Source organism: Heloderma suspectum, chromosome 17, assembly GCF_057233095.1.
Source record: "Heloderma suspectum isolate Gila_16-S chromosome 17, 16-S_ref, whole genome shotgun sequence".
NCBI classification, from domain to species: domain Eukaryota; kingdom Metazoa; phylum Chordata; class Lepidosauria; order Squamata; family Helodermatidae; genus Heloderma; species Heloderma suspectum.
The window spans coordinates 13,740,410-13,753,204 of NC_139474.1; the positions used below are offsets into that span (position 1 = coordinate 13,740,410).

The 12,795-nt window shown below is 49.7% G+C and overlaps 1 protein-coding gene across 1 annotated transcript in view; it reads left to right on the forward strand.

Moving 5' to 3' along the window:
• INTS3 (integrator complex subunit 3) overlaps nucleotides 1-12,795 on the forward strand; it is a 98,212-nt gene that overhangs the window by 15,700 nt on the left and 69,717 nt on the right. The window contains exons 2-5 of the mRNA XM_084824212.1: nucleotides 435-518; nucleotides 1,563-1,646; nucleotides 8,097-8,210; nucleotides 8,947-9,031. Of these exons, the coding sequence (XP_084680338.1) occupies nucleotides 435-518; nucleotides 1,563-1,646; nucleotides 8,097-8,210; nucleotides 8,947-9,031 (367 nt within the window). The remainder of the gene's footprint in view (nucleotides 1-434; nucleotides 519-1,562; nucleotides 1,647-8,096; nucleotides 8,211-8,946; nucleotides 9,032-12,795) is intronic.

A 12,795-nucleotide genomic window follows, 5' to 3' on the forward strand; every position in this document is an offset into this window, starting at 1 on the left:
TAGCCTAAAAAGGAATAAACCGCAGTGGAAATTCCTTGTCTGGTTGCTTGAAGACAATTTATTTCTTGTTTCTTTTCTTTATGATTGCTATTTTATTGTTATTTACATAATACATAGTGATATTGTAATAACACCAAATGCTGCTCATAGTGATCAAATTTTAACATCAAAGATAACCACAAATTAAAAGCAGCCTTAAGAATTTAAGTGCAATCCATTTTTATACTAAAGCTGACATTAAATCAGTTGGAGGCAATTTCTGATTGCCACAGGTGATCAGGGGAGTGGCTGTTTACAGTGTCTCTGCTTATATATACAAACATTCTCTTACTGGGCATGAGAAACTGTTAGGCATCCCCTGGGCCTCTCTGGCCACGGACGGCATGTTTCTATTCCTTTCAGTTTCCACAACAATTTTGCTTTATCCATTGCAGAAGCTTGAAAGATACATGGGCACCGTAACCTCTCTGACTGGTGGGGTCTCGGAGAGGGAAGCCAATGACGCCCTGAACGCTCATGTGAGTATCTCCTGCCTTGGTGGGTCACCTGGCAGAGAACCCTAGTAAAAGCTTTGTCCTCGCCATCTATGGCAGGGGTGTTGAACCTCTTTCCCTAGGGCCAAATCCGGCCAACCTGGGATCCAAATCTGGCCCTCCTGAGAGGTTGGGTCCCTTAATGGAGGTGTAGCATCGGTGGCCTTGCATCATCACGCTTTTGACCTGATATTCTTCAGCCTCTGCAGGAAAATGCTCCTCTTCTTAATCTGCCTGTACCAATGCTTGCCAAATGGAAGTGGACCGTGCTGTGTTTGCACTACCTCTTTAAGGGCGGGACAACTTCTAAAAACAGAACTAGATGCTTGACCTCTTAACAATGCCATTTGAGTCTGTAGAGGTGGGGTGAGGAAGCTGCGGCCTGTGGATGTGATTGTATTCCAGCTGTCTGAATCAGCTCCAGCCAGTATGGCCACTGCTCAGCGTGGTGAGAGTCAGAGCCCAGCAACATCTAGAGGGCCGCAGGTTCCCCATCCCAGCTGTTAAAGCTTAGGCTTCTCAAGGGTGAGGTAGGTCTCTTCCCTATGGGGAAGTGGGCAGTTGCCAGGGGAGGGGGCAACAGCTCCTGTGCTGCTATCAAACTGGGAGGAAGAATTCAGAACTTGCCTTCTCTAAGCTTGCCAGAAGCCACGCACAAAGCCAGCTCTGTGCTTCTCCACGGGTGTGTTTACTGATGGTGCCGAGTGGACCCAGGAGCTCCATAAGAATCTCAGGGTTTGTTGTTGTCATCCTTATATTCTCTTTGCTGTAGCAATTTTTAAAGCACCCCATAGGCCTATATAGATTGTTCTCTTTATCGATCTAGCCCAGGCACCTAGATCAACGTATGTGCTGCCAGGCATTTTTAATTTCGTTAAACTTGGAAGGACTTGAAAGTTTCAGGACTCTTTCTGCCACAGTTGTGGGGATCTGTGCTGTCCTCACTCTCTTGATTCTTCGTCCTCTTCCCCTTCTCTCCCTCTGACGTGTGCTCTGCTGTTGGATCTCCATCTTTCCTTGCTCCCTCAGGTTTGCAAAGGCACCACCCAGCACGACGAGATATGCCTTGGGCTCTTCACCCTGATCCTCATGGAGCCTGCTCAAGCACAGAAGGTAAAGAGCCCTGTCTGTCGCTTTTTTCTTTCAGCGCTTGCTCCTCGTTTCTCCTTCTGGGGTACGCCAGGGGCATCGCAAGTCGCCTCGGTCATCCACAGACTGACTCAGCCATGAAAGCTTCCTGAGAAAGAGAATGCGTTCCCACGAGGAGTCCCCTCAGAACAATGGGGCTCCCCAAAGGACTATGTGAAGCATTGAGGAGAGGGGAGACCCGAGGGACTTCTCCTGCCGATGGACATGCTTGGGGTGATGATTCTCTTTCTGGGGTGACAAAAGCTGCTTTGGGACCATGGTTGAATTATAGGAGGAAAGTGTAAGTGTGTGTGTGCGGCCTAATGAAATCCACAGGCCTCACTCCTGATTCCAGTTTTGTTCAAATATTGGCTCCCTGTAACCTTTTCAAAACATTAGCTAAGGGAGCTGGGTTTCCTCTGTCCACCCTCACTGTCTTATGTTCATGTCAGTCCGAAGTGTGGAATGTTCTGAAGTCCATTAGGTTTGTGTTCCAGAACCGCAAGAGTGAAGCCAAGTAATCCTGGTTATATACTAATAGCAAACTCATTGTCCAAGACTGGATCCTGATGTCAAAATGACACCACCCACGGACAGGAGGCAGGCATCCTTAGGCTTGGGGAAATGCCAAGGTTTAGAGAAGTCCAAAAAAATCTTTGGGGGTGGGGAAACCAAAGGGGGGAAATGGTCCCAAAGACCCCAGTGAGGACTGTGTCTATGGTGCATGGAATGCTGGCAGACTGTTGTGGTGGGAAAAGAAAGGAGAACTTTAGGGGGGGAAATGGAATTGGAGGAACCTGAAAAGGGGCATTGCTGGTTGGCTGGCTGGAACCCTGAACAGGAGTACTTCACGTGGCAACGTTTTGTTGCGACGAGTGCCAAAAAACAGCCACGAAGCAAAAGTGGCATGCGAGTAGGACCACTGCTCAGTCTAATGGCATTGCCAGCTGGACTGTGCATTCTAGTGCTGAATCTTTACGAGGCTGTATTCAGCAACTTAGGGCACAATCCTATGCATGATTAGACAGAGAAAAGGCCTACAACTCCCAGCATTCCCAAGCCAGCCATGCTTGGGAATGTTGGGAGTTGTAGGCCTTTTCTCTGTCTAAGCATGCATAGGATTGTGCCCTTAAAATGTGATTTAGGACCCCTTCAGTATGGCCTGCAAATGACGGCTGTTCAGCCTCCTGCATGGTCTGGTTTCTTCAGCTGCCTGCTTTCTGGAATCGAATTGAGGAGTTAGTTTGGTTTTCTCAGTGGCTGGTTGCTGCTGGCCAGGGGTCTGCCATCTGGGTATAGTTTCGTGTGGATTTGCAAGGTCTGTAATGGGAGTATCCTAGAGTCCTCCCTCCAGCGGTCTTTTCCCATAACATCCTGCTAGGCCTTACGGACCTTTCTTGATTCGTAAGAGCGGAAACCACAACTGATAGAAAGAGTTGCTTCTTAGAGAGGAAGCGACATGGCAGAGCGAAGAAAAGACAAAAGCGACATAAGGTCCTGACCTTCTGGTACCCACTTGAAAGCTGCCATTTGTGGACCTGGAGCACAGACCAGGAGAGTTTGGGGGGCTGAGCCACTCTGCCCCATATCTCTATGGTGTTGTGTTTCCCTGCATTGGTTACCTCATGCATGGTGGCATTCAGTTTGACTGGGTTGACACAATCACGGAGGGAAAATAAGCCATGGTAGCTTATTTTCCTTCCCTGCATGTGCTGGTCACGAGCCTTCTAATTCACATAATTACCTTCGCCGGATGAGGGTGGGTGGCTGCGGTGGTTTACAAACCACCCTGAAACCCATGGGCAGCGCTTGACTGGCACGCACGGAGAGGGAAAATAAGCCATCGTGGCTTATTTTCCCTCCGTGATTGTGTGAACCCGCCCCTTGTGACCTGCCTACAGTGCTGGAGCCCCATTGATATGTGACCCCTTGGCCGTGTCCTCCCTGGCAGTCGGAGGCAGTCTGGCAAAGGGGTGGAGACGGCTGGCCCTGAACGACGAATCAGGGTGGCAAACAGGGCTTTGTGTCCCCGCTGCAGAAATCGCGTGCGTACTCCAGTTTTCAACGTTCAGGGAAATTCTTCTGTGGAGGCTTCTTCACCACAGCCTCTCAAAATTTCCTTTTGAAGGACTTGCCAGTGGCTTTTGCTCACCCTCGGGGTTGCCAACGGGTTGTTTAGGAATGGAACAGAATTTCCTCCCCTGATCCTGTTTCTCCAGTGAGTTTTAAGGGGGTTGTTTTGCCCACCCTCGTGACTCGTGGCTGCCTGGCTTCTGTTTTGCTCCATCTGGAGAATTCGCTCCCGGGAGCAAGTTCTCTGCAATGTTCCTTTGCTCAGCTCGGGGGCTGGACAGTTGGCTTTCCATGGTGGGATGGAAGAAGGTCCGCTTTGTTCTTATCTCTTCTTGCTCTGGTTGTCCGTGTTACGAGGAACGTTCTCCATATATGCTCATATTTTAAGTATGTGGCGTTCTGAGAGAACTTATTCAAGACTGGGGTGCTGCTAGTGGGTGCTCAGGGTGGCAGGTGTTAGGGGGCGAGTGGCCAGCTGCGTTTCTTGTGTGACGTTGTTCCAGGTCCCCTGCTGGAGGACGTTCCTCTTTGCTCCTTGACGTCTGGCTTTGTCTCAGCACAGCCACCCTCTTCCTAAGCATCTGAAAAAGCGCCACAAGTGGGAGTTACTATCTCCTGTCTTGCCTCCTTGACCCCTCCTGCCCTTCAGCGCATGCAGGAAATTAGCTCTGCTAAACTCCATCCAGCTGCGCTCAGAGACGCTTGGACATGTAGGGCCGTCAAAGTGACAGTGGCTGATGTGTGTGCGAGGCCACCACCTCCTCCACTCGGCTGGCTCTGACTTTTAATTAAAGTCCCATTCCCAAACTGGGGGGAGAGCTTTCTCCTCCCCCCCGCCCCAGGCTTTTATCTCCCACCCAGTGTTCGAAGCGGAGTGCCTCTTTGACATCTCCGTGCTGTGCCTGTCTCTGGAGCCTTCCTCTTTGGGGTGGGCGTAGCTGTTCGGTTCTGATTTATTCATTTCAATTGCACATCCGTCAGGTTACATGTTCCCTTTCCATTAATGAAATGGGTTGCATTAGTAGGAGCTCCTGGAGGACGCCAGGGCAGCAGGGCCTTGAGCAATGGGTTGCTCTGGGAAGAACAAAGTGACTGGCGTAATCTGCTTCCCTTCCCTTCCTGTGTGGGTTATAGAAAGCCACATACCAAAGCAGGTCTTATGACAGAATGCTCTTCCATTGACTCTGGCCTTCCCCAGCCTAGTGCCCTCCAGAGGTTTTGGACTACAACTCCCATCCTCCCTGACCATTGGTCAGGGAGGATGGGGCTGATGGGAATTGGAGGCCAAAGTATCTGGAGGGCATGAGTTTGGCGGAGGCTGCCTTAACCCCATATCCTGTTGTAACGAAGCTTAAGCACATCTAACTGAAATAAATGAATATCTTTCTTCCACCGCCTCTGTTTCTCTAGTCTGTTGTCTCTCCCGATGCTGCATTCTTGATTGCAAGCCTCTTGGGGGCAGGGGCCTGACCTCTGGTGCTTTTGTAGGTCACGATGCACATAGATGGCGTGAGTGTCATCCTATTTGCTGACGGTGCTTGGAGCACAGATGGTTATGTAGCCAAAATGGCATCGCCCAAGCAGAAGAGGGAAGTGTCAGCAGGCTTGCAGGAACCCAAAGGTTTGCAGAAGGACAAAAAATACATTTATCGGGTAGATCCCCCCCCGCCCCCAAATCAATGAGGACCGAGCATGCTCAGTAATACAAAATGAAGAGTGCATGTGGGGGCTGAGTGAAAGGAATGGAATGGACTCTTTGGGAATAGGGCATGGCCGGCAAGCGGGCTGGAACCCTGAACAGAAACTCGCTACACCTCAACCTTTTGTTGCAGGTCCCCTTGTACAATACGACAGCATTAATAATTTGAGCCAGGACACAACTGCATAATGGCATTTTCTTTATATAACCTTTTACTTTTTGATTTAACCCCCCGACCCACCAAAGTGGACACCTTCTATCCTGTCAAGAAAAAGTAATACAAAATCGGAACCTTCCGTTCTCAGTGTTAGCATTCTAGCCCTTTGAAACCATAGTGCATCCATAAAGAAGAGTGCCTTCAAGCATCTGCAGAGTTCTTTTCCTTTTCCTGGAGTAACTACTTCTGCAGCGCCTCCCCACTTGCGCCTTCTGCTGTCTTGCTCCCTGTGTCTTGAAGACCTTCTGCTCTCTGTCAAACAGGTTCAGAAGTCGCCCAGGGGACAAAGTGCCTTGGCCGCCATTTTGCCACACCAAGACGGTTGTTTTGGGTCAGGGGCCTGCCCTCCTGTCTGTTGGCCGAGTGCGTGTGCACGCGTTTTAACATTTGGAAAGCCGAGCCAAGCGCCCACTTGTTGAGCGCACCTTTTCATTGGGTCTCCGGATGGAGCATGGAGAGGAAACTGGAGCCTGCCACCTTTCATCAGAGGCTCTGTCAGGGCCTCGTTAACCTCTCCAAGGGAAAAGGTGGAGAGCAGATCCCTCCGGAACAGCGTGACATTTAGCAGCACAAATTAACATTAATGGAAGGATGAGTTAGCAAATGCCTTCCTGATTCCCCGACCCCTCATTACACACATGCATACACCTTGGTGGGCATGAGGAAGCAAGCAAGAAAAGTCAGGGGCCCTTTCTCCTTCCCTCCACCCTCTCTGTAGCTTCTGTGCTCTGGCTTCTGGCGCGTTGACTCCAGAAAATGCTTGTTCGTGCAGCTCTCGGTAGCAGCAGCTTGGCATGCTTTCCCTCTCCAGAGCCTGGGTCTGCATGCCACATGCAGCTCCCTCGGGTCTCAGTCCCGCCGGCTGGACTAGCATGCCAATCTGCGTTTTTCCCTGTCCAGGCTCGCCTTTGGCAGCAGCCTGCGAGTTTCTTATACCAGCCTCTGGCTAAGCCTCAGGCAGATGGTGATGCCGGGGTGATTTGGGGACGGCCTCTCGCCCCACGGGCTTGTAAGCACATGAAGCCCAGACAGGAGATATTCTGTGTGTGCAGTCTCACATTTTGGAAAAGCATAGGCCCAGTGGATTTATGATTGTCCGACACATTTGGCTGTACGCTGTGTATGTTCCGCTTTATGCATAAACGGAGAATTACTTTCATATGTCAAGTTGGTTGAGTTTGCATGCTTTATAGCAGGGATGCTGAGCCTCTTTCAGCTGAGAGCCAAGTTCCATTTTGGAGAAGCTCTCAGGGGCTGCATTCTTTTGGTGGGTGTGGCCAAAGGCAAAAGGGACGGGGCTAAATACCAGTATATTTTAGCCGAAAGTTCTTCCTACCAAAAGCAAAGTCTTAGGAGAGGCATTTCAGCCTTTTAGAATGGGGGAAAACCCGACACAAAAGCCAGAAAACCATACAATCTGTAGTTGGGGGAACTACAGTCTGTAGTTGGGGGAACTACAGTCTGTAGTTGGGGGAACCCTGGAGAGCTGGATTTGGCCCCTGGTCCTGAGGTTCTGCACTCCTACTTGATAGGAGTAAGAAGCTGCCCCATTTGCAGCTTACAGCTTTTCAGTTTTCCAGTCACTTGGATACCCCAGTGTGTGTGTTGGGTGGGGAAAGAATAACAAACGGGGAACAGGATTGAGGAGAGTTGGGGGTCAAAATCAAATATGCAGCTTTTGCCCCATTTTCTACTAGTTCTTTTAGCCTGTGTTGGGGTCTGGGGCTCAGTTGTGTATGCAGAATTCTGTCATCTTAGGATTCCTGCCTCCGGTGTGGAGAGTTTTTCCATTATTTTACTAGCGAATGGACCCGGCTTCACCCAGGTTGGAATACCCCTTCGTTTGATACGGCAAAGCCTTTGGGCACATTGTGCACACCCCGTCTGAGTGAAGCCATACCGGTTGCACCCCTAGACACAGCCACTGCCATGGTGCAACCTTATAGGCCGTGGGGGGGGGGGGCTGCCCCACAGCAGGGTGGAGGAGGCAGGCATATAGCTCTGTCCTTCAACCTGCTAATCTCTCCAGGCTACATTCAGACTGTATCAACTGCAAAGCTATGTGCCAGTTAAGGAAGTCTGCCCCTCTTGGCTGAAGATGTTACTGCAAGCTTCAACCACATGGATACATTAAAATTAATTAAAATTAATGAATGTGTTTTAAAACAAAAATAACTCTGTGGTGCACATCCCTACGATCTCCTTAGTATGCATGCCTAGTTTTAGAAGCCTGGGTTTTATGCTCTTGGCTCTGTGGCGTGGATGGACAGACAGACGCACATCCTCTTTTATTATTATAGGTGTAAAGAATGTGCATACCATCCTTCAATTACTGCAGGGTGGTTTCTTGTCAAGTACCCCAGTGTCATTGCACTCCATTCAGCTGACATCTGCGCCCCCTAATAACAGTCTTCCGTCCCTGGTCCTGTGCTCTTCCCTGCCGCAGTGTTACCGGGACCTGGCACTGGTGAGTCGAGACGGAATGAATGCCGTGTTGATCAAGATGAACCAGATTCTCATGGAGAAATACCTGAAGCTGCAAGACACATGTCGTACTCAGGTGTGTGTGCGCGTGCGCACATTTACGGGGAAAAAGGATAAAGCAGGAGGCCAGATTAGCCTGGCAGGGATTCTAAGCTACAGAGCGGTGTTCCACATGGGCACCTCTGTGGAGTCTGGGATTCTGCAACCGTGAGGCCAAGATTCTGCAACTGGAACGAGTGCTGCAGATTTGCAAGAGGACTTCATTTGGCACGCTTAATGCCATAAGCAGCCTGGCATGCTTCTCCTACCAGTTTTGGAATTTTGCATAGACGTCAGCTCAGATTTATGGGGAAGGGGAAAGGAAGAGCAGGAATGGCATTGTGAAGGTTGGGGATGAGAAGCGGAGGGTTGTGGTGGACGGGCTTCCTCTCCTCCCTTCCCACCTTCCATGACGGGGATACCATATGTAGACCCGATTCTTTCTATCTTTATAGTAGAAATGGCCATCATGGCTTCAGGTTTCCAACCACGAGGGCTGGAAACTTGTAGGGCATTTGTTTTTCTTTTTAAGAGACAGCAGAGAGAGTCCCAATTCTGGATTCCTCTTCAAGAGTCCATATTTCATGAGCTGTGGTGCTCTTATGACCATGTCAGTCTTTTGGCACATGGGCATGCTTGTGTATATACCTAGTCCATTCCCTGAGAATAACAGCTGACAAAGTGGCATTGGGGAGACACGGCGCATGGAAGCTGGTTTGGGCCATGGCTCTGAATTAGCTCTAAATTCCCCCCCTCTCTTCTCCACCCTTTAGCTGGTCTGGCTGCTGCGGGAAATGGTGAGGAGTGGAATCCTTGGCATAGATGGAATCTGCATGACCTTCATGAAGCAGATTGCGGGTGAGTGTGTTGGGGCGCCTCGCCTGGGGTAGCCCAGCAAGGCCTCTTTGTCTCGCAGGATGCTATAAAACCTGGGTTCTCCCTGGCCTGGGGGCCAAATCTGGCCCTTCAGGAGTCCCCACATGGTCATGCACCCTTCCCCATGTCACCAGGGGTGTCCTGCTTCTCCCCGCCCACCCCGGCCATCAATCATTGGCTAGTTTCCTGGCTTTTGCATGTTGTTTCTTTCATTCTAAAAGACTGAAAGTCCTGTCCTGAGGATTAGCTATTGGCAGTAAGAGCTTTTAGCTAAAATGTGCTGGTATATTTTTGTATTGTGGCACTGCCCCCTTTGCCTTTGGCCCCGCCCACCACTGGAATGTGCCTCCTGAGAGCTTCTCCCAAATGGAATTTGGCCTTTGGGCTGAAAGAAGCCCAACATTCAGGACAAATCAAAGGAAGGACGTCTTCACGCAGCGCATAGTTAGAGTATGGAATGCAAGAACTGACCCCCTGGGCGGGGTCAAAAGCAAAAGGAACGGGGTCCAAATATCTCAAATCCCAGCACATTTTAGCTTAAGTCTCTTCTTGCCAGTAATTAAGCCTAGAGAAAGGTGTTTCAGCCTTTTAGAATGGGGGGAAAAACTGCAGAAAAGCTGGAAAACCAGCCAATGATGGGTGTTGGACTACAACTCCCATAATCCCCCAGCCTGGCATAGTTTATGGAAGCTGGAGTCCAACACATCTGAAGGGTGCTAGGTTGGGAAAGGCTGCATAGAATAATGCAGCCTTCCTCAACCTGGTGCCTTTCAGATGTGTCGGGAGAAATGATTGGTGGGGGGGGGGAAGAGGGGGGGCCAGGGGAAGGGGGCGAGGCCACCTGGGTAACTTGGGGGGCCGGATTTGGCCCCTGAGCCTGAGGTTCTGCACCCCTGATCTAGCCCAAAGTTGTGTGCTTTGACTAGGAGGGTGCTTGCTGCTCTTGCTGGGAGCAGCTCTCTCGGTTCTTGAGCAGGGGTGGGTCTTTCCAAACCTTTCTCCCTGCGATCCATTCGGCTCCAGGCACGCAGCTCCGCGCCTGGCATTCCCTATGCGTGTGCTCTGCCACAGAGCCTCGGCCTTCCCCAAGCCAGACATGGCCTTGCACTGAGCCAGAGAACTGATCCCTCTAGCGCAGTGCTGTCTGCTCTGACGGACAGTGGTTCTCCAAATCTCGCTCCCTGATTGAGGTCCTTTTGATCGGAGATGCCGTGAGTGGAACCAGTGACCTTCGGCATACCAAGCCTCTCCCAATACACTTCTGTGAAGTGCCTGTTCCTTGGCTGGCAATCCATGGCCACCTAACCGACCAGCCTTCCATCATCCGTCCTTTCCCCCCTGCCGCCCCCGGGCTTTTATCTTTGCCGGTGGCGCTGTCTGCTGGCAAGACCTATTGTGACCCTTGTGTTGACCTATGGGAACGCAGGCGCGTTAAAGCTGCACACAGTGTCCTGTAGCGATGTGGTGCCTGGGGACTGGGTTGCCAGCAGCTACGGGGAACGCAGGTTTAATTGAATAAAGCTGCTTTCAACCAGAGCCGGGCAGAGCTGGAACAGGAAGGAGCTCCGGGAGGCCTGCTGTTTTTTCCTGCAAAGCAACCATGGGCCAAATCCACTGCACAATTAGCAGCTCGATGTACAACAACAGCCATGTTCAAGAGACTAGCGCAAATGGTCTGGTCTTTATTCCGTTAGGCATGATTGCTCCTGGTTTAAGACATCCCTGCTGTGGTTGGGGTCTAATTTAAGGAGAATAACCATTACATGGAAGCCTTATTCTGTTAAAAACAATAATAACTAAAAAGTAGTTCAATCGCTTTTTAATATAGCACCCTTGTGAAATTGTTTATATGCTATCACCAGTATAGAACATTGTCCAATTTTATGAAATGGTTTATCTATTTACTAAATGTACTATTTACTAAATTTTATAAAATTTACCATTTTATAAAGTTGTCTCAAGGGTTTTTTTGCGGGGGGAACATCCTGTAAGATTGGACCATTTTAAAAGATTCCCTTTTCAACTGGCTTGAAATGAATCTATATATTTTAAATTGGGAAGGACTGGAGTGTTCATATGGATTGATCCCCCACATCCTTTAGAATTCTCCTTGCCACCACTGTTTAGTGTGGCTATTCTCCCAAATCCTAGCCCCGGATATGCCCCGGGCTCTGCCTCAAGATAAGGATGCGGGAGTGCTTGTGTTCAGCTGTGTGCTCAGTAATAAGAGAGATCTGAAATTTCTCCCTTTAGTCAAGATCGTCCTGGATGGAGAAACATTTAATAACTGCATGTTTATTGCCTTTATATCCTGCTCTTCCCTCTGAAGAGCTCAGTGTAGCACAGTCTCTCTCAACCTGGTGCCTTCCATATGTGTTGGACTGCAACTCCCATAAACTCTCATAAGCTATGCTGGCTGGGGGATGATGGGAGTTGTAGTTCGGGTTGTATGAGAATTTTGTTTGGATTTGTTTTTACTTTGAATTTGTACCGTTTGCAACCCTGAACACGAACAAGTGCGTAATTTTCCAGAAAAGACTGCAAGTTCCCAAACTTGCCTTCAAATTTTTTAAAAATGTGCATTTTAATGCTTTAGACTACGGGGAAAGTGCGCATTTTGTGCGCACTTTAAAAAATGTGCACCAAATTGTGCACTTTTCAGTTTGAAAAGAAGAAGGAAAAAAGCTTGTATTTGAGGCGAGACAAACTGAGCTCAGAGGTGAAAATTGGAGCGACTCACATCTTGCTGATTTTCTCACCCCAGGTGTAATCCAACCCATCTGAACCGACCAGGTTGGGGGAGGCTGCCATGGGCTGGACGACAACACCCATCAGCCAGCATAGCTTATGGTCATTTATGGGAGTGGTAGTCCAACACACCTGGAGAGCCCCATATTGGGCGAGGCTGGGGTAGCGGCTCTCGGGAGGTCTCCCTCCAGACCTGCTCAGCTTCGGTCGTCTAACTGCGTTGCGTGCATTCAGATGGCTGTCTGGCAGTGTTAAGGATGCCTCTTGGTTCAACAGCCTCCCTCCCTTTTCCCTCTTGCTCCTTCCCTACCAAATCAGGTATGGGCTTGGCCAGGATCTCTGGGAACCTTTAGTACATGGTCATTGCATTGACTGACATCTTCGGAGGGAGGAATTCGCCATGCCATGATAATGCAAAATGACATTTCTTCATGTTTTTTAATTGCCTGTGTAATGGAGCTGCGCTTGTTAGTAGTGCATAGGTTGCTAGCAATCTTTTCCCGAGGGGCCTGGCTGCAGGAGTCATAGTTGGGGAACACACACACAACCCCAGAGTGATCCAGCAAGCCATCCTTGTTTCCCTCCATTCCCCACCTCTGTCCCGGCCAAGTGTGCATTAGACTTAATATATGGGAGAGTTCTTTCCAAAGCCACCCCTGGGCTATCCTCCCCAGGAGGAGGTCCTCTTTCACGAGGCTCTGGTCTTCCTCCTGGGTAGATTTTTACGATGCTTCACTTGTCATGATTGCATTGCTATGGCTTTTGAAGCCTGCTCTGTGACCAAGGACATGCATCCAAGAGTTTTAGTAGGAGTTCACTGGTGGAAACTGGAAGGAGAAGGAATTTGCCTGTAATCACTCTGTGAGTGAGTGGTAGGAATTTACAACACTCAGCTCTTCTTCTTATTAACTACGTATAGTGACAACATGACCTCTGATGCCGCTGGGCAAATAACCCCATGCTTGCTTGGGGCGCTTATTGAATCATTCCCCTTTTAT